Source organism: Belonocnema kinseyi, chromosome 4 (genome assembly GCF_010883055.1).
Source record: "Belonocnema kinseyi isolate 2016_QV_RU_SX_M_011 chromosome 4, B_treatae_v1, whole genome shotgun sequence".
NCBI classification, from domain to species: Eukaryota; Metazoa; Arthropoda; class Insecta; order Hymenoptera; family Cynipidae; genus Belonocnema; species Belonocnema kinseyi.
In genome coordinates this window covers 42,583,980-42,606,455 of record NC_046660.1, presented here as the reverse complement: position 1 = coordinate 42,606,455, position 22,476 = coordinate 42,583,980, and the positions used below count along the sequence as shown (strand labels likewise).

General features: G+C 24.9%; 1 protein-coding gene across 7 annotated transcripts in view; it reads left to right on the top strand.

The window, feature by feature from the left end:
* LOC117170500 (cytosolic purine 5'-nucleotidase) overlaps window positions 1-22,476 on the top strand; it is an 83,237-nt gene that overhangs the window by 32,242 nt on the left and 28,519 nt on the right. For 5 of the 7 annotated variants that reach the window (XM_033357230.1, XM_033357232.1, XM_033357234.1 and 2 more), the window contains 2 exons: window positions 18,741-18,814; window positions 21,290-21,503. In XM_033357230.1, coding sequence (XP_033213121.1) covers window positions 18,741-18,814; window positions 21,290-21,503 — 288 coding nt within the window. Of the gene's footprint in view, window positions 1-11,799; window positions 11,948-15,888; window positions 16,019-18,740; window positions 18,815-21,289; window positions 21,504-22,476 lie in introns of those variants that run through there. The other 2 variants (XM_033357235.1, XM_033357236.1) reach the window with 2 other exon arrangements.

Genomic DNA, 22,476 nt, shown 5'->3' with positions numbered 1-22,476 from the left:
GCACATTTCTCATCCATTTTGATCAGCAAGCAAAAGCACACCTGACTTGAAAATTCCTTCAAAATTAAATTCTACTTCTTAAATAAACGCAAAATAAATCATTCATAGTTTAAAAAAGCAAGTAACTTTTTTCCGTTCTGGTTTTGAACGTTCTAACTGTAAATATTTGAATTTTAAAGATCTTAAATTTAAAGCTGACCTCGAAATTTAGGCAGCTCCTAATATGAAATTTAAGTTTATTCAATTTAAACTATACATGCTGATGATTAGTGAGCTGCAAATTGAAGATTAAAGATCTAATCTCGTTTTTTGCTCATTTTTATTTATAAATGATATGAGAAGAAAAAACAAGGTCTGGGGAAAACCTAAATGAGTCGGAAGGTTTCGGTGAACAAGTTAATTTTATTATGATACAACTCTTTTGTAGAATATTGGTTTCTTTTGGCAGGAAAATCTATCATTTTTTATGAATCTTTTTTCCTTATTGACTAAATATCTTTCTTGGTTGAAAATTAAATTGTACCGTTGAAAATTTGTCTTTTTGTTTTAAAAATTCATCTCGTATATCTTTTGTTAGGCACGGATTTTTTCATGAAGGTTCGTCAGTTTAGTTTAAAAAAACATTTTTTTGTTTTGTTGAAAATTAAATGATTCATATTTTTGGGTTGAAAAATCAATTTTTTGTAGAATATTCGTCTTTTTACCTTGAACATTCTTTATTTTGGATGACATTTTTATCTATTAACTGGTAAATCTTTCTTGGTTTGCAAATTCAACTATTTTGTTAAAAAATATTTAATTATTTGCACATAAAGCCGTTTTTTGTCTGAAATAACACTAATTTCAATTTTCGTTGAGAAGTCATCTTTTTTATTGAAAATTTCAAATGTCTTATTAAGAAAGAGTATTTTTTAGTTGAAAAATAATTTCATTTTAACGGAAAATTTAACTTCCATTTTTGGTTGAAAATTTATTGATTTTAGCTGAAAATTTATGTATATTATTAAAAATTCAACTTTTTGCTAGGAAGTTAATCTTCTTTGTTCAAAATTCATCGTATTGCTCAAAAATTCAACTTTTTGTTGAAAACCCGTTTTTTTATTGGGTAATTAATTTTTTCACTGAAAATTTAACTACTCCATTTTTTGTTGCAAATTCAATTTTCTTATTTTAAAAATTCAACTTTTTATTCAAGATCGAATTGAAATCTACTTTCATATAAATAATTTTATGCGCGAAATCAGAGCATGAAAAAATTCATAATTCAAAATTAGATATTCTATCTACCTCCCTTCTTACGTGTTTTTTTTTTTTTTTGTTAAAAATTCATATTTTGTGTTTCGAAATTCAATTTTTTGTAGAAAATTCGTTTTTTGTACTTAAAAATTCAACATTTTGGACACAATTTTTCCTTTATCAACTGAGAAATCTTTCTTGGTTCAAAATTAAACTCTTTTTTTTTTAAATTTCTCTTTTTGGTTTGAAAATTAACCTGCTTCATATAAGATTCAACTGCTTCATTTTGCGTTAAAAATTGATCGATTTTAGTTTAAAACACATGCATTTCGTTCAAAATTCGACCTTTTTGGTTGAAAATTAATTTTCATTGCTTAAAATTCTTTGGTTCAAAATTGAAATATTTGATTTTTTTGTAACTAAGAATTTCTTTTTTGCTTCGAAATTCAAGACCTAATTGTAATTTATTTTTCGTTGGTTGAAAAATGTACCTTTTTGAATTCAAAAGTCAATGGTTTGGTGGAAAATGCATGTATTTTGATGAAAATTTGTCTCTTTTTGTAGAAGATTGTCTTTTAGCGTTTGAAATCGACCATTTTGGAAAAAACCCGTTTTAGTTGATCAAATGTGAATATAAATTATAATGATTTTTAAACTATAACTATATATTTAGGATTAACAAGTAAATAGTAATTGATTTTACCAGACTTTCGGGAACTGTTAAAAATTTAAGAGTTTTAGTTTTAGTCCAAAATTTGAACATTTTTAATAAATAAAAATAAAAGTGAACTAATCTTTTCAAATATTTGATTGTTCATGTAATATCAATAATTATAAATCAAATCTTCAAAACTAAACCGTGAACGCTACAATTGTAATTCTTCTATTTGACACAAAAATTAATTTAGAAGTAAATTTGTTGACTTTTGATGTATAATAATTATTAACCACCTATAATTCCTAGGAAAAAATCGAGTAAGTTAAAGTGTTATATATAACGTTTGAAAAGATTGAAAATTAATTAAAAATTTTATATGATTTCCAATAATTAAAACGGCTAATTTAAAACAAAATGTAAATTTTTGCAGATTTCGAGCAAAAGATTTTAAAGATTTTGAAGATTTTGAAGAATTATGAAATGCTTCGAAAGAATAAAAAAGATTTAAAAAGATTTTCATAAACAAATCTAACAAATTTTAAGGAAATATTTCTTATCATGCAGGATTAAAAAAATGTAGGAAAAATTCGAATCATTTTACAGGATCTTTAAATGTTTAAATTTGAATAAAGTTAAAACAATACGTGGAAGTTTTAAGATTTTGAAATTAAATTTTGAAGTTTTTTAAAAATTCTTAAACTATTTAAAATTAAAATAATTTAACTTTTAATTTAAGAAGTGTTCAGTTTATTAAGAAAATATAATCGTTCAATTTTTAATATTTCTAGCATAAAATTGTTAAAAATGATTTGCAGCTCAGTTCTTATTACTCATACTTGAAACTAAAGTTTATAGCAGTCAGGAAAAATGAAAAATTGGCCAAGGAAAGTCAGGGAATTTCGAAATTGGAATTTTGCAGCAACCCTGAAAAGGGAATAATAGATTATTGAGCAATGCGGATTTTTTAGAGCGCGTGGGATGATATGTTAATGCGCAAGACTGGTTGAACAGTGAAAGCTTTTGATGTGCATCGTGTAAAGGCGTTTATATACGGCATTTATATACGTTTATACGATATTACCCGCGATCAATAATGTATTCTTGATAGCATAGGCGATTCTTAGGTCGCGTATACGGAAATCGAGATTGAACGCATGCTCTGGAGTCACAATTAAATTAGAGTCACACATATAACATCTCCATTACATAATTTTATTGGGATTTTTATTTGAATTCTAAATTCGACATCAGTGGGCATTTCTTCCGAAAAAGGGAATTTAATTTATTATTCAAAACTTTTTATATCTTATGGATTTCTCGTGATTATTGAAGCCCCTTTTCTGTAGGAATTTTTCTAATAACAAAATAGTTTTCAACTAAAATGATGAATTTTCAATCAAAAAAATAAAAATTCATTCACTGTTCATTTTTTATTGGTTGAAAATTGTAAATATTTGCTTGAAAATGCTTATTTTTTGGTTAAAAATTCGACTTTTTAGTAGAAACTTAATCTTTTCTATTGAAAATTAATCTGTTTAATCGAAAATTCAATTACTTTCTTGAAAATCCGCTTTTTTTAAATTGAGAATTAATTTTTTAACTGACAATTTAACTTTAATTTTTTTTTTTCGAAAATCCATTTTTTTTTAATTCAACTTATTTATTCAAGATCGAAAGGAAATCTACTTTTTTATTTATAATTTTATGTAATAAAATCAGAGCACAATAAAGTTCACAATTCAAAACTAGATTTCCAAACTTCCTTCTTTACGGATCTTTTGGTTAAAAATTCGTGTTTTTGTTTTAAAAACTCAACGGTTTTGTTGAAACTTCAACATTTTGAATACATTTTTTTCTTAATCAACTTAGAAATAGTTTTTGGTTGAAATTTCAAATCTTTTTTTGAAAATTCTTCTTTTTTTGTTTAAAATTAATTTGTTTTCGTCGAAGATTCAACTAGTTTGTTGAAAATTCATATTCTTTGTTTTAATTGAACTGTTTTTAAGTAGCAATTCATGAGAAAGCTATTGAACTCTTCAGCACTTTTTAGTTTATCTATTGATAAGAATGAATACAAAAAAATTCCGCGATAGATCAAAGACTGAAAAATAATTTTTAACTAAAGTGATGAATATTCAACCAAAAAATCAAAATGTATTCATTATTTTCACATAAAAATATTGTTTGGTTGGCATAACAACTTATATATTTTTCGTCGAGCAGTCATCATTTTTGGTTGAAAATTATAACTATTTTTTTGAAAATGCCTATTTCGTGATTGAAAATTCGACTTTTTAGTAAAAAAATGAATCTTCTTTGTTAAAAATTCGAATTTTTTGTTTGAAAACTCAACTGTTTTGAAAATAACTAAAAAAGATCAATTTTCAGCGCACAAAAAATACTTCTTGATTGAAAATTCATATTTTCGATAAAAAAATGTAGCTATTTTGTAAAAAAATTCGACTTTTTGGTTTTGAAAATTCAATACTTTGGTTGATATTTTTTTCTTCTTGATTGGAAATTCTTGGTTGAAAATGCAACTCTTTTGTTGAAAATTCGTCCTCTTGGTTTGAAAATTCATCTTTTTTGATAAAAATTTAAACTTTTTTTTATTAAAAATACAACTGTTTTGTTGAATATTACACTTTTATTGAAAATTGATCTATTTGAGTTGAAAATTAATCTTCCAGCTTTGAAATTCTTCATTTTTGGTTGAAGATTCATCATTTGAATTGAAAATTCATCTCTTTGGTTGAAAAATTAACTACTTTCTTGAAAATTCGTCCCTTTGACCTGAGAATTCAATAATTTGCCTGAAATTTGTGTTTGTTTCTCGATTCAAAATCTTTTTTTGCTTGTAAATATTTTTGAATTTCCAACTCGAAGGGTAGAAGTCTGAATCCGATTAGGAATAGCATTTAAGGCAATTTGTGAATTAAAATGAATTGAACTTGACATTGAACTTCAAAGAGTGCCGCATCTTATGAAACGGAAGCTATAGTCTCCCTTCCTAATAATTTTATTGAGAGGCCTTCTAGTCTCTTTATTAATTGAACGTAATAACTTGTACACATTTAGAACAGAAGATATATCCCACTCTGTTAAAAACTTAAAAAAAAAATTTCCTTTCGTCTTTAAAAACCTTGATATTTAATAATCAATAATGTTTCCGTGGATAATAACAGTTTATCTTGATTTCTGATTATTGACGAATTTTTATAGAATGCTTGTTTGAAATGAAGCAATATAAAGTTTATTTCCAGACGAGTTACCTTGAATTGAATGATTTGAACAATCATTGCAAAATAAATACGGTTTTTTTCGGTTTTTTTGTGATCCCGTCACTATAAAGCTTGCTTTATTTTTTCTTAGCTTCGAGTTATCGATCAGAACATTAAGATTTGCTAATCTAAAATTACCACGACCCTCTGGAGACAAACAAGTCTCATGAAACAGACGCTGGATTTACGAAAGAGTATTAACAAAGAGATGTTATATTTGCGGCTAAAAGCGCATTCGAGATTTGGGACTTATCCCATTTTTCATTTCCCTTGACCATTAACATTCAAATACGAGCATTTTAATCTGGTAATATTTTTAACATACAATTTTTCAGAAACTGAATAAAACAGTATTTCAGAAACATATGAAAAAAATTCGAATTGATATATTTTAAACAAAAAAATTACTTTTCTACCATACAAGGTAGTTTTTCAACGAAAGACTTGAATTTTCAACAGAATAATTTAATTTTCAGCTCAAAAATATTAATTTTCAACAAAAAGTGTAATAATTCATATTTCAACCAAAAAAAAAAGATGAATTTTCATCTGATAACGATTTTTCAGGCATGAAAAAAAATGTTTATTTAAATTGTTCAACTTTTAAACCAAACGATGAATTTTCTGTACAAGAATTGAATATTGAGCCAGAAAATATGAACTTTTGACCAAAAAAATTTATTTTCAACCAAGTTGTTCAATTTTCATCCAGAAAAAGATTTCAGTTAACTTCTCAACAACAAAATATGAATTTTAAACAAGGAAATTTTCTACGAAATAGTTGAATTTTCAATAAAACAGTTGCATTTTTATGCAAGAAAGATAAAAATTTCTACTAAAATAAATGCATTTTTAAAATAAAAAGAAATTAAAATACAAATACAAATAACAAAAATTTCGAATTGATTTATTTTTAACAATAAAAAATACTTTTCTACCATACAAGGTATTTTTTTAACGAAATATTTGAATTTTCAACACAAAAATATTAATTTTCAATAAAAAGTGTAATAGTTGATATTTCAACCAAAAAAGAGGAAATTCCATTTAAAAAATTTCAATTTAAAACCAAAAAGATGAATTCTCATCTGATAACGATTTTTCAGACATAAAAAAATTTGTATCTAAATTGTTCAACCTCTAAACCAAAAGACGAATTTTCTGTACAAGAATCGAATATTCAACCAGAAAATATGTAATTATGACAAAAAAATTATTTTCAGCCAAATTGTTCAATTTGCATCCAAAAAAAGATTTCAGTTGACTTCTCAACACCAAAATATGAATTTTAAAGAAGTAAATTTTCTATGAAATAGTTTTATTTTTAATAAAACAGTTTCATTTTTATGCATGAAAGATTAAATTTCTACTAAAATAAATGAATTTTTTAAATAAAAAGACAAATTTGACAATAATAGTTGAATTTCCATAAAAAAAAAGATTTTAGTTGACTTCTCAACACTCAAATATGAATTTTAAACAAGTAAATTTTCTATGAAATAGTTGAATTTTCGACAAAAAAGTTGCATTTTTAACCAAGAAAGATGCATGTTTAGCTAAAATAAATGAATTTTGTGATTGAATACAAAATTTAAAAAAAAACAGTAGAATTTTCATCCAAAAAGGGTGACTAACCAAATTGTTCAGTTTTCAAAGAAATAATAAAATTTTTAACTAAAAACATAATCTTTAGGGGGAAGCTATTGAAAAAAAAGAAATATAAATACAAGGCAAATAAATTACTACTAATAATATTATATCAGGGTTACCGAAAGATTATATTTTGAAATTTTCAATTAGCCTGACCAATTAATGGTTTTCCCTGATCTAGCATCTTTTATAAACGGAATAAAAAAATTTCAATTAATACAGAACCCTTCAGATTTTTGCGGTAAAAATTAAAATAAAATTAGCACTGACAAATGTTTGAAAATAAAAATCTAATTTTCTGTTGATTATTAATGTTCATATTTGTTTAATTCAAAATGTGGAGTGTGTGCGAAAATTAATTCAATCGAATTTGAATTGATATCTCAGCCAACGGCGAATACTGCCAGTCGTTATTTTACGAATTAAACATTATTTCCGGATTGGCAAAGAGGTTGGCATTGAAAAACGGAAGGGAATACATTCGTTTAATTACTTATTGGATGTGCTTATTTATCCTAAACTTGTAAAGCGCCAGACAAGTTATAATCCAAGCAAGACTAAAATAATTAGGTGCCATTTTCATTACTAAAATTATGTTTCGAATGGCTTTAGAATTCAAATTTGTGGGAAATGAATATTTGTAAGGTTTGGTAAAACAGGAATTTGATTAAATAACTAATAAATGTATAAATGTATAAATTATTTATCATGAACATTAATAACTATGAAACAAGTAAAGAAATTTAAAACACACAGTAAGGTTCCAAATTTTCTGGCATATAAAGTTTCAAATTCAAAATTTCAAATTTAAAGAAACAAACTTTGGATATCCTGCTTTTAACTTACTGTATTACAAATTTTGAAAAAATTTTACTTTTAAAAATCTAAATTAATTTATAAACATCAACAGGCGTTAGTTCAAATATTTTTAAAGTTCGATAAAGTTTAAAAAAAAACTATAATCTCAAATTCCCAGAACTAGCAGATAATGTTTGAAAAAAATTTTATTAATATTTTTCAAGATGTTTTAAGGTTGAAAGAACCATAATTTTTTTATTAGCCCAAATAGTCAAAAAGGAAATTACACAAAAAATTTCTTGTGATTTTTTGCGGACTAAACTATTTTAGTCTAAGGAGATTTAAAAGAAAATCAAGTCAAATTAGCCCAAAAACTATCGAGTGTTAAACAAAGAAGTGAGAAACCTATAAAGCTTCAAGGTTTTTACAGGTCAAGGAATTTTGGAGTTTGGAATTCATATTTATTATGTTGAAAATTCATACTTTTTGGTTGAAACTTCTACTTCTCAGCTGAAAATGGTTTAAAAATTCATCTCTTTGCATATACATTTAATCTTTTTTTGGTTCAAAATACAATCTGATTTGATTGAGAAATACACTAAATTATTGAAAATCTGTATTTTTTCGTTGAGTTTAACTTATTTTGATTGAATAATTATTTAGTTAAACGTTTATTTTTTGGTTGAAGATTCATCATTTTATTAAAAATTTTTTTTTTGACAAATTAATTATTTTGTTAAAAAATCGTGTTTTTTCTGTTGAAAATTGATTTTTCTAACTGAAATTTATTTCTTTTTTTGATAACTCGTCCTTTTTGATTAAAAATTCAATTATTTCAGTAAAAAATTATTATTTATGGTTTGGAAATTTATCTTTTTTGTAGAAAAGTCGTCGTGTTGGAAATAAACAATTTATATTTTCAGGTTGAAAACTCGACTGTTTTGTGAAAAATTAATTTTTTTGTTTGTTGTAAATTTCACATTTTCGATGAAATTTCTGTGATTTTCTGACTTAAAAATCTTTCTTGGAGGAAAATTCAACTCTTTTGATAAAAATCTCATTTTTTTGGTTAAAAAATTAATCAGTTTTGGTTGAGGGTTTAACTAGCTTAAATTAGCATTTGTCTTATTAGAAATTTTATCGTTTTTTGTCTGAAATTTCGACTCTTAGGTTGAAAAGTAATCTTTTTTTAGTTGAGGGTTCAACTAGGTTTGATGAAAATTCGTCTTTTTTAATGCAACTGTTTTTTATTTAAAATTAAAATCGATTTTTTAGTTGAAAATTTACAAGGTTGAAAATGAAGTTTTATCTTGAAAACTCATATTTTCGGATTGAAAATTCTAAGATTTTACACAAAGTTCGTCTTTTGGTTTGGATTTTCAACAATTTAGATTAACTTTTTTATCTTTCTTGACTGAAAAATCTGTATGTGTTGAAAATTCGTATTTTTGGTTGGAAAAATCAACAATTAGGTTAAAAAAATTTTGAAAAGTTTGAAAATTCATCTTTGTTTTATTCAAAATGTAACTTTTTAGTTTAAAATTAATCTGTTTTGGCAGAGGATTCAATTATTTTGTTCAAAATTTGTCTTTTTTTCGTAGAATTAAACTATTTTTTATTTAAAATTAAAAAAACAATTTTTTGTAGAAATATAAACTATTACATTTTTTGTTGAGAATTAATATTTATTAGTAGAAAATTCAACTACTTTTTGAAAGTTGAACTAATTTGCTTAAAGAGATATTGTTCATTAATGGCCAGAGAAAAATTAGAGCATTTTTAAAGGATATTTTAGAGTAATCCTGACGTAATATTATTGTTAGCAAATTATTTTCCTTGTATTATATTGATATTTCTTTTTTTTTACAGTTGCTTCCTCCTGAAGATTATCTTTTTAATTATATTATTATATACTAGAAATATAATTTTTAGGAGGAAGCAGCTGCAAAAAAGAAATATAAACACAAGAAAAATAAATTAATAACATTAATATTATATCAGGGAAGTATTGCGGTAACCCTGATATAATATTATTGTTAGAAATTTATTTTCCATGTATTTATATTTATATTTTTTTTGCAGTTGTTTCCTCCTGAATATTATGTTTTCAGTTATAAATTTTATTGTTTGTTTTAAAATTTAAGAATTTTGTTAAAAAGTCATCCTTTTTGGTCGAAAATTCCACTGTCTTGTTGACAATTCGTCTTTTCACGTTAAAAATTCAACTGAAATTGTTTTGTATGAAAATTAAATATTAAAACAAAACAAACAAAAATTATTTTTAGTTTCAAAATTCATCTATTTCAACAGAAATTTCATCTTTCTTGGATAAAAATGCAAGTATTTGATTGAAAATTTAACAGTTTTGTTAAAAAGTTATCCTTTTTGGTTGAAAATTCCAATGTTTTTTTAAAAAATTCGTCTTTTTTGGGTTGAACATTCAAGTATGATCGTAAAAAATTTACTTCTTGATATTGAAAGTCAAACTTATATCTTTTTTGGGATGGAAATTCATGTCTTTTTACCTTTTTTTTCAGATAAAAAATGTATCTGTTTAATAAAAGTTTCATTTATCTTCAATAAAAAGGCGATTATTTATTTTTAAATTAAACAATTTTGTTAAATAGTCATCTCTTTTTGGTGAAAATTTAACTGTTTTGTTGAAAATTCACTTTTTGTTTGAAACTTATGTTTTGATATTTTGATTATATATTATTATTAAATTTCAAGTTAAAATCATCAATTAAATGAAAAACACTCAAATGTTTGAAATTTCGGACAAAACCTATATGATTCATTTTGAAACGCCTTAGATTCCTAACCTTTCTTGTAAAAATATTGCATTTCGAATCAAATGGATGACTTTTTAAGAAACTAGTTAAATTTGCAACCAAAAAGATGAATTTTTAACAGAAAAGTTGAATTTCCTACCAAGAAAGATTATTCTGTTGTATTTTTCAACCAAATCCTTCTATTTTTAACAAAAAAAGATACATTTTTTACCGGAAGAAATGAGTTTTCAAACCAAAAAGAACACTTCGGAACAAGGGTTGAAACAATTTGAAATAAAATAATTCAATTTTCAATAAAAATGAGGAATATTCAACCAAGCAACAGATTTTCAACAAAATAGCTGAACCTCCTATGTATATATTTTTTTACCAAAAGATATGAATTTTTATATCAAAAACAATACTTTTCAACAAAATAGATGAATTCTCAACGAAAAATATAATATTTGATGTAATCTCAACCAAAAAAGATTTTAATTTGAAATTTAATTCAGCCTTGAAAGACGAATTTTCTATAAAATAGCTAAATCCTCGAGAAAAGATTTCCAAAGCTTTCAGAAAGAGTTCACAGACATTTCAATGATTTCCTAAAGATTTCAATAGTGTCACAAATATTACCAAATAATTGAAATATTCGCAAAGATCTCTAATGCTTCATAAAGATTTCAAATATTGTGCAAATATTTCATATAGATTTCGAAGATTGCACAGATTTCTCAAAGATTTTAAAGATCTCGGTTAGATTAAAAATATTTTACAAAGACTTCAATGGTTTTCCAAATATTTCAATAATTTCAAAAATATTACCAAATGTTTCCAAAGATTTGCGAAAGATTAAAATGATTTTCGGATACATTTGAAAGATTTCACAGAGAATTTAATTATTTGACAAATATTTCAGGCACATTTTTGGAAAAATTCAAAGGATCCGATGATCGATTTCTGGGGGGGGGGGCTGTCCCCTATGACCTTTAGGGCTCTGCTGCATCTGCTAGGAACACTTTGAAATCGACAGAGACAAAAATAGAAATCCAACAAACTAATTTTCCCAAAATTCCAAAACTTTCGAAACAAGACACGTTGAACTTCCATGCGAGCCTCGCCCACTTTTTCAACTAAAATGCATTTGCAACAGCGCCAATAGTGACTCACTCTCCAAAGTGGGAAACTCTAAACGAGTAATTTCGGCAGATAGGCCAAGTTCGTGCGAAACTACACGCGATCATAAAGTTTCCGTGGGCTCAAAATTACAAAGTGCTTGTGGGCAGAGGGGAAAAAGGGGAGAAGCGCCGATTTAGTCGGTCAAGTCGTCAATCTGTCTTCGTTATATACCTTCTATATCAACTACCGTATTTCTAAAGCGAAGATCAGTATACGTTTGGTCGTTCGATGGATCTGTTCTCCCCGTTCTCCTTGCATTTTGTCGTTTTTTTTTAACGATTTATTGTAACTATCAACATTCCACCGTGCTTACAAACTCGTTTTGAGTTTTTCTTTACACATACACGTGGTACCTGTCATGCGCAGCTGATGTATGCAACGTGTTTGTTAATTCTACAACTCTACAAAATTGCAGACTCATCGACTTATTATTCTTTTTGTCAAAAATCGTTAACAGTCACAGGGTGGCCACTGACTGGAAAAATCGAGAATTAGCCTTGAATTTTTGAATACCGGGTGAAAGCCGGGGATTTTTTGGTTTTAAGCTGGAAATTTTCCAGATATGTTTGTACTTTTGCAATAAATATCGTCTCGCTCTTGGATACAAAAAATGTGTTTGGAATTGTGCTCAGTGTTACCAACCGTCTCCGTTAAAATATTAAAAGTTGTTTCGTTCAAAAATAGACGTTTTTTATACTATGATGATTGATTAATGTATGACTTTCTATCGCACATCCAAAAGCTTTATTTTAGGTCCTGGATCACAAATATGCGATTATTTCTTAAACTATGATCGACAAAATGTTTATTCATTGCAGACAAGAAAATGTCTTTTTTTTGCCTTTTTCGCTTGAATGAGAAGCGAATTAATAGAAACCCATAGTAAAATTCACCAACTGTTTTGTTGAACATTTATTTTTTTGGAGAGAAAATTGTTTTTTTTTTAATTGAAAATTCATCTTTTGGTAGAAAAGTCATTTTTTTAAATTTAAGTGATTTCTTTTTCATTAGAATGTCTGCTGTCATTTTTTTGACTCAAAATTCATCTTGTTTGTTTAAAAACTCTACTATTTGGTTAAAAATTTAATTGTTTTATTGAAAATTCAACTATTTTTTTACAAAGTCATAGTTTATGTCGGAAATCTAACTTTTTTGTCAAACATTCTTAATTTTTGGTTGAAAATTCATCTTTTATTTTTGAAAGTTAATTCTTCCTAATTGAAAAGTCTGCTTTTATTTATATTCAGTATTCATCTCTTTTCGTCAAAAATTCAACTGTTTTGAGGAGCATTCATCTTTTTGGATTGAAAATTTTTCCCTTTTGAATTGGAAATTTATCTTTTTGTAGAAAAGTCATCTTTTTTGGTTGAAAGTAAATTCTTTTTAATTAAAAAGTCTACCATTATTTTTTTGGTTTGTAATTATAATTTATCTGGCTTGGTTAAAAATTCTACTGTTTGGTTTAAATTTAATTGTTTTATTCAAAATTCAACTATTTTCTTAAAAAATCATTTTTTTAGTTGAAAGTCAATTATTTTCATTTGAAAAGTTAACTTTTATATTTTTGGTTCCGAATTCGACTCTTTTGCTTAAAAATTCTACTGTTTGGTTAGAAATTTAATTATTTTGTTTATAAATTAAACTAATTAGTTAAAGAGTAATATTTTTTAGTGGAATTTCATTATTTTTAATTAAAAAGTCTACTTTTGTATTTTAGCTTCAGAATTCTACTATTTAGTTGAAATTTCAACGATTTTGTTAATAAGCCATCCTTTTGGTTAAAAATTCACCTTTTTTCTTGAACTTTCATCTTTTTGAATAGAAAATCCGTCTTTTGGGATTTAAAATTCATCTTTTGGTTATAAATTTTATTATTTGGTTGAACATTTAATTATTTCTTTGAAAAATTAAATATATTCTAAAAAAAAGTATTCTTTTCTATTGGAATTTAATTATTTTTATTGAAAAAGTCTACTAATGTATTTTAGGTACAGAATTTTACTAATTGGTTAAAAATTCAATTATTTTGTTGAAAATTAAACTTTTTTGTTAATAAGACATCATTTTGGTTAAAAATCCAATTGTTTTGTTTAAAATTATTCGTTTTAGATAGAAAATTCGTCCTTTTGAGTTTAAAAATCATATTTTAGAAGAAAAATGGTCTTTTTTGTTAAAAGTTAATTATTTTAAATTAAAAAGTCTATCATTATAATTTGGGTTCATAATAAATCTCTTTTAGTTACAAATTGTACTGTTTAGTTGAAAATGTAAATGTTTTGTTGAAAATCCAACATTTTTCTGAAATACTTTGGTTGAAAGTGAATTACTTTTTTAATCTCTTTTGCTTAAATATTCTAGTATTTGGTTTAGAATTAAATTATTTTGTTGAAAATTCTTCTCTTTGGATATTAAATTCCTCCTATTGAATTTGAAATTAATCTTTTGGAAGTAAATTCGTCTTTTTTGTTGAAAGTTAATTCTTTTTATATACAAAGTCTATTATTGTATTTTGGGTTCAGAATTCATCTTTGGTTAAAAATTTATGCGGTTTGTTCAAAAATGTATTTATTTTATTGCAAATTCAAATATTTTGTTACAAAATCTTCTTTTTTGGCTGAAATATCACGTTTTATGGTTGAAAATTGATATTTTCGGGTTTATAAGTCAAATGTTTTTTTAACGTTCTACTTTTCAGTTAGAAAATTTAAAACTTTTGTTGACAATTTATCTTTTCGGGTTGAAAATTCAACTTGTTTGGTGTAAAATATCATTGTTTTGAAAATGCAATATATTTTGACTTGAAATGTTAGGAATATGGTATCAGCATTAATTTTATTTAAAAGAATTTAAACCCTTATTTTCTTGAAAATTCGCCCTATTTTCCCAGTTTTTAGAGCATTTTAGGGTGTGAAGTTTTACATTACTTTTACATTAATTACCATTATATATTTTACCACGGAGTTCTAAAATGTTTAAATAATTTCAAAATTTATATAATAAAGCAATTATTATTGAATAATTATTAATATAAACGCATTCAAATTAACCAGGAAAATCTTAATTTTTGACCGGGATACAGCATGGATTTTTTTTTAATTCCAGTGGCCATCTTGATTCATAATCTTTAAAAAATTTCATTATATCCATTTTCATTTATCTGATTTTAGAAAAAAACGCACGTGATTCGACTGTGATCATCTGGAGTGATTATAAAAAACTACGATCCTTTTCTTTTATTCAGTATTTGAAATTTGGTTTTAAAAATAGAAATTTTTCTAGAAAAATTTTTTTGTTGGAATTTTTTTGAAACATTTGGATCTGTTGATACTAAATTTTTATATTTCTGTTTTTAATACATTTCCCTTCATCCAAATTTAATAATTTCCGGTTGTGAGTATAATTTTCTGGAAATTATAAACAAAAGTTCCAGTAAAAAGAAAGTTATTACTCAAAATTTAAAGTATTTTTTTCTCATTAAAATTATTTTTATAATGCTAATTTGTTACCTATTTTGAAAAAGCTGAGAGGTAAACGAACTGTTTTTCAATAAAGAGACTGAAGTGTGAATAAGATTAAGTTGATCGTCACAAGTTTGCGATTCTGATGCAATAAACTGGAGACTGTGAATTGAGCAAGAAAATTAGAATCTCATTTCCATAAGCAAATGCAGCTCTGATAGTATCTCTTCTTCTTTGTAAAAAAAGCTTTTTTCATTTAAAGTATATGTATTTTTCCACCGGAAAGTTCACTTAGTTTATCTATTCTATTATCTATACGAATAGACACTTTGCCCTAATGATCGCAATTACTAACGTTGATGATTCACAATATCAGAACGTGCGTTGATTTTTATAAAAATTTTGAACTTGTAAATAAATGCAAAATTTTGCGTCACAAACTGTTTTTAGAACAAACAAAAACCTGAGTTAAATTTGTCTCGAATAACAAATTTCTACCAGATTTATTTATCTATTTTTGCATTGACACTTTTCCATAAAGAATCGAGTCTGCGTGCATCTTTCATATCCCGGTATTAAAATAAAAATAGAAATTATAATAGAATGTAAATCTATTTTTTTTTCAATATAAATTTAGAGTTAAAATCCTGAGGGTCAAAGCAAAAGCGTCAAAAGCATGCTTGATAAGTTGAAGGACGCGTTTTGGAGTTGACAATAAAAAAATATCCGACAAGAATGCACATACAATTTCCTAATATCTTATTTATATTTCATGTTCTACAACAATTCATTGTTCAAGTGTTGAGTCTGCAATTTATCGAAATTGAAAAAACTGTTATATTTAAAATCCACAGTATTTTTTCTCCCTCAGGGTGATTGTTTAGTAACCAGTTTTTCAAGTTTAATTATGTTGATCAAAGATATGAACAAAAGTGATTTGTCAACTACAAATCTATCGAATTCAAGGCGTTCTGCTCCACAAGAGTAAGTCATTTTTTAATTCTCGTTTCTTGGAAAACTTGGCAAAAAAAAAATACATATCTGAGCCACAATTTTTATCAAAATTCACGTTTTTAAGAGGTTATTGTTCTGAGATAAGGCTAATCAATATCGGGCAAGAAAGTGAATGACGCCAAAACCTTATGATCGCACTAAAAAAAAATTATCTAAAGTTTTTGCAACATTTTTTTCAGGATTTAAATCTAAAGGTTACGTTACGAATTCCACCTTTTTCTCGTATTTACGCTTAAATGTGAACTAAATTAATAGAACCTGATAAGAAAATCCATATATTTTCGGCTATTAGTTATACAGGTTTTTTTTAAGGTCTACTATTATATTTTTGGTTTGGAATCATAGTTCATGTCGCTTGTTAAAAAATTCGACTACTTAGTTGGAAATGTAATTTTTTTGTTAAAAATGTAACTATTTTAGTGAAATTTCGTTTCATTTGGTTGAAAAATCATATATTTTGTTAAAGATTAATCTTTTCCGTTGAAAATTCAACTATTTTGTTGAAAATTGTTTTTTTTTTGTGTGTTTGTTGAGAATTGATTTTTAAACTGAAAGTGTAGCTGTTTTATTTTGTGTTGAAAATTGATCTTTACTTTTCTAGTAGAGAATTCAACTATTTGGTTGAAAATTCAACTCTTTGATTCAAAATTAAAACATTTTTTCGTTGAAACATCCGCTACTACATTATTTGTTGAAAATTGAATTTTTTGGTTAAAGATTTATCATTTTCGTTAAATATTCATTCCTTTCGTTGCAAATGTAACTATTTAAAACTAACTTTTTAAAAGTTTGCTTGAAAAATAAACTATTCTGTTGAAAATTCGTCCTTTTGACTTGAAAATTCAACAATTCATTTGCATTTTTTTATGATATCAACTGCTTTTAATGTCAAATAAAAATCTGTATTGGTGTAAATATTATGTAGCTAACGTTTTTCGTTGAAAATTGATGTATTTTGTTGAAAATTCATCTTTTCGGTTAAAAATTCAACTATTTTGTTCAAATTCTTTTTCGTAGAAATAATTTTTTTAACTTATATATTAAAATATATTAATATATATTTTAATTAAAATATATTATTATATTAAAATAAATTTTCGTTAAAATATCTGCTATTATATTATTTGTTGAAAATTGACCTTTTTTGGTTGAAGATTTATTATTTTAGTTAAAATTCATTCCTCTGGTTGGAAAGGTAACTATTTTGTTAAATTTTAAATTCATCTTTTCAAGTTATAATGTGTCTATGCCAGTTTTTGTTGAAAATTAATATTTTGTAGTTGAAGTTTCAACTATTTGGTTGAAAATCCGTCTTTTGGTTTGAAAATTCTTTTTTTGTTTGTTTGTTAAACACTTAATACTTGTTTAAAAGTTGAACTAGTTTCTTGAAAATTAAATTTTTCGTTGATTATTCATCCTTTTGACTTGAAAATTTAACAATTTGGTTGAAAAAATATTGTTTTTTTTTTTAATTAAAAATCGTTTTTGCATAAATTCAACTATTGAGAATTTTTTTTTAGGATGAAAATTCTTAAAGTTCAGATTTTTGGTTAAAGATTTATCATTTGACTTGAAAACGTAACAATTTTATTGGAGATTCGTTTTTTTTAATTCCAAATTAATCTTTTCAACTGAAAATCTAACTATTCCAAATGTTGAAAAATCATATTTTTTGTTGGAAATACAACTATTTTGGTATGAAATTAAACTATTCAATAAAAAATTTAATTATTTAATTAAGATTTAAATACTTTATTAAAAATTAAACTATTTATTTTTTAATTTAACTGTCTCGTAAAAAATCAAACTTTTTGGTGTAAAATCACGTTTGGGATGAAATTTTAAAATTTTGGTAGATAATTCGTGTTTTGGCTTTATAATTAAAACATTTTGTTGAAAATTCATGTATTTTGTAAAAAAATTGTCTTTTTTGATAGAAAATTCGTCATTTTATTTGAAAATCAATCTGGTTGAAAATTCGTTTTTTGTTATAAAAATTAATTTTTTATCTGAAAATGTAGCTGTTCCATTTTTTTGTTCAAAAGTTTTCCTTCATAAGTTGAACATTCAACTAATTGATAGAAAATTCACATATTTTTGGTTGAAAACTTATTTTCTTTAAGTGAACATTTATCTATTTCTTTGAAAAGTCATGTATTTTGTTATAAAATCCAACTATTTTTTTATAAACATTTTTTATTCGAAAGTTCAATTATTTTGTTAAAAATTTCTCGTTTTGTATTGAAAATAAACTTTAATGGTAGAAAAGTCATTTTTCTTGGTTGAAAATGAACTTTTTTAAATTCTCTAAAATCAGTTAAAATTCTTCTGAAATTTATTTTTTAAGTTTTTCGACTGAACTTTATTCCTTCTTTGATCGATTCTTGAGAAACAAAAACAAGTTTTTACCAAAATCTGTCAGTAAATTATTAACTAATTATTAAATTTTTGTAAAATACTCTATTAATTTAAGTCAACCAATTAATTAATTAATGCGGATGATGAAAAAGTGCGGTGCTTCAGGAAACGAAATTTGTGTAGATATTGAAAAACATTCAATATTACGTTACATTCACAAAATAAGTTTATGAATATCAAAAATTCATGTTAATCAATGCGAATTTTATTTCTAAAAATAACGAATCGTGTCTACAAATTATAAAATTAAACTGTATATTATTTTTTGTTACAGAATATTTGTCAACAGAAGTCTCCATTTGGAGAATATCAAATTCTATGGCTTCGATATGGATTACACACTGGCGGGTAAGTCGAAGTCTATCAAATATAAAAACGTTTTAGAGACTTTTGAAATTGAAAAATTTCTCTTGCTTCTGTTTTCAAGGAACTTCCACTTTTTCTTATTTTTTGGTTATTATTCCTTAAATGGGAACTGAATTAATAAAATCCACTAAAAAACCCCATCTAATTTTTATTCAAACTTAATTTTTTTTCTAAATGTACTATTACATTTTTAGTTCAGAATTTGTCTTGTCTGATGAAAATATCGATTTTCTTGGGAATTTAATTATTTTTGTGAAAATTCAACTATTGTCTAAAAGTCATATTTTTTTAATCGAAAATTCCACTAATTGACAAAGTCAAACCATTCTAAAATTGTTTTTATTCAAATTCATGTTATTGATTGAAGATGTATCTATGGTGTTGAAATTATTGTTGGTTTTTTTTTTGTTTGTTAAAATTTTGTTTTCCTAATTAAAAATTTAATTATTCAATTTGTAGCTGAAAATTCGACTATTTTGTTGTTCAGTGATATGTTTGAATATAAAATATATACTTTTTTGGTTTAAAATTAACTTTGTTGTCAAAACCTTCACTTTTTTTTTTTAATCAATTTTTTGGTTTGTAAATTCAACTATTTGGTTGATAATGAAACTGTTGGGTTAAAAATTAGTTTTATTCAGTAGAAAATCCATCTTTTCCGTTTTCGCAGTCAACTGTTTTCTAAAGAATTCAAGTTCTAAGCCTAAAAATTTACCAATTTTGTTGAAACTCCGTCTCTTGTGATTGAAAACTCATATTTTTTGTTTAAAATTCCACTCTATTATAGAGAATTAATTTTTGTTGGTTGAGGATTCAACTATTTTGTTGAAAATTCCTCTTCTTTGCTTTATAAGAAAAATATGTTTTGATTGGTGTATCAAACGTTACATTTTTTGTTGAGAATTTTGTTGTTGTTTGAAAATTCAACTTTACTTATGGTTCAAATTTAAAAAATTACATTTTTCATTAATTTTATTGGTTGAAAATTCATCAATTCAGTTAAAAATTAATCTCTGGTTTAAAAATTAACTATTTTGTTGAAAATTTCTTGATTTTTTGGTGAATATTATTCTTTATAACTGAAAATGTGACTATTTCATTTTTCATAAGAAAATTTAACTTTTTTACTTGGGAATTTAACTATTATATTGAAAATTAACATATTTTATCGAAAAGTCCCATTGAATAGAAACATATATTTTGTTTTTGTTGAAAATTCAGCTTTTGACGGAAAATTCAATTATAATTGGTTAAAAGTTGAACTAGGTACTTTATCTAAAAAAGAATTTTGTTTAAAATTCATATATTTTGTTGAAAATTCATTTTTTTGCTTTGCTTAAAATTAATTTTCTTTGTTGAAAATTCATCTTTTTGGTTAAAAATTCAACCATACTTGGTTGAAAGTGGAACTAGTTTATTAAAGATTAATTTCATTGGTTAAAGATTCATATCCGTCTCTATGTGGTTCAAAAATGAACTATTTTGTTGAAAATTATTTTTTATTTGTTATGAATATTAATCTACTATTCGATTGAAAATAAACTTTTTTCTTAAAACCTCATCTTTTTCGGTTTAAAAGTCAACTGTTTATTAAAATATTGGACTTTTTAACTTGAAACCACAAACCTTTTGTTGAGAGTTAATATTTTGTGGTAAAAATTAATCTTTTTCGGTGGGAAATTACACTTTGTTGAAACTTATTCTTTGTTTTGTTGAGGATTCAACTATTTTGTTGGCACTTAATCTTATTTGGTTAAATTCGAATATTTTTAATTTTAAACGAAATATTTGTTTGGTTTAAATATCGACCATTACATTTTTGATACATTTTTATTGGTTGAGGATTCATTATTTCAGTTAAAAATTCATCTTTTTGGTTGAAAAATTAACTATTTTGTTGAAAAGTCGTCTCTTTTTTTTGTTTGAATATTAATCTTTTTATCTGAAAATGTTACTATTCCATTTTTGATCGAAAACTAATATTTATAGTTGAAAATTCAACTATTTGGTTGAATATTAACGTGTTTATCGAAAAGTCGTCCCCTTTAATAGAAAATTCATCTTTTTTTTTGTAAATTAATCATTTTGGTGGAAAATTCAATTACACTTTATTGGAAGTTGAATTAGTTTATAAAAAAGTCATTTTTTAAGAAGATTCTTCATGGTTAAAAATATTAAATTGAAAAAAAGTCCAAATTAGTCTTTTTAACTGCAAATTTAACTATTCCATTTACGGTTGAAAATTGATATTTTTTAGTTGAAATTTTATCTTTAATAGGTATAATAGTTTCGTTTTTAAAGAATTAATACCCCTATTTTTCTGAAAAAATCACCATATTTCCCTTTTTGATAACATTTTGGACTGCGAAGTCTGTTATTTCGGAAGGCTTTAAGTTTTGTTATTTGATAAATAAAATTCAAAGCCTGCAATATAATTATATAGAAAAAAATTTCCAGAGTACAAGTCTCCCCAGTACGAACAGCTTGGCTTCGATCTCCTAAAAGATCGTCTAGTTTCTTTGGGATACCCACGGGAAATTAAGGAATTTGAGTACGATCCCAGTTTTCCCGTAAGAGGATTATGGTTCGATACGCTTTATGGAAACCTGCTAAAAGTTGACGCTTACGGAAATATTTTGGTCTGCGTTCATGGATTTGAGTTCCTCAAACAGTAAGTAAACATAATCACAAATTTCACACGCTCTTTGTCTATTTCTATGAAGCTAAATAATTAATTAAGAGCTGGGGTCACAAAAGTCAATTCCCTATTCCCTTTTTTTCTAAAATCCCCGGTAATCCCTATATTTAAGATTTTCTTTTCATTTTTCCCCTTTTTCTCGAAGCTGCGATTAATTTTTCCAATAAGAACAGCTATGAGCATTAGGACGGGTCAAAAATAGCTATATTTTTTAGATCGAGGTGGTTCCATATGAAAAAATTTCCTTTTGGGGCTCTTTCTGAAAAATGTCGTTTTGTTTACAAAGTTACAATATTATATTATTATTTAATAATAATATTAATTAAAAATTACTGACAAAGTCACTTATTTAAGTACCACTATCAAGATGCATTAAGATAATCATTACGAAAAAAGCTTCTTATTTAGACGTAAAATTGCTACAGATGACTGTTTATTTTTTATATTTTTAATAACAATAACAATTGCGAGTTGGTGCCATACTTTCTTAATGAAATATAAGCAATAAGGTTGCTGCAAGATGATTTAGCAGCAAAAATAATTTTTTCCTGATTGAAAGCGCTAAATTTTTCAATTTATTTGTTTATAATATTGTTATTAGCAATAAAAAATTTTAAAGTTTAATTTTTTTCTGCAGCTATTTATTATAATTTAAATTAATTTAAAAGTCATTTGATGAGAAAAACATTCCTTCGAAAGAAAATACAATCTTTTTATTTGAATATAAATGACATTATGAAAATAGTTGTTATATTTGTTTAAATAATAAATTTCATTGAGTGAAATGAAACAATTGGGTCTTAAGTCGTTTTGCAGGATTTCATCCTAAACATTTAAAAAATCTATATTTTATATTCTTATATATTTTTTCAAGTCTTTTTTCACTAAATAATAAATATATGAAACTCTAAATTCGAATCGTTTTTTCATTTTATTGTTAAATTTT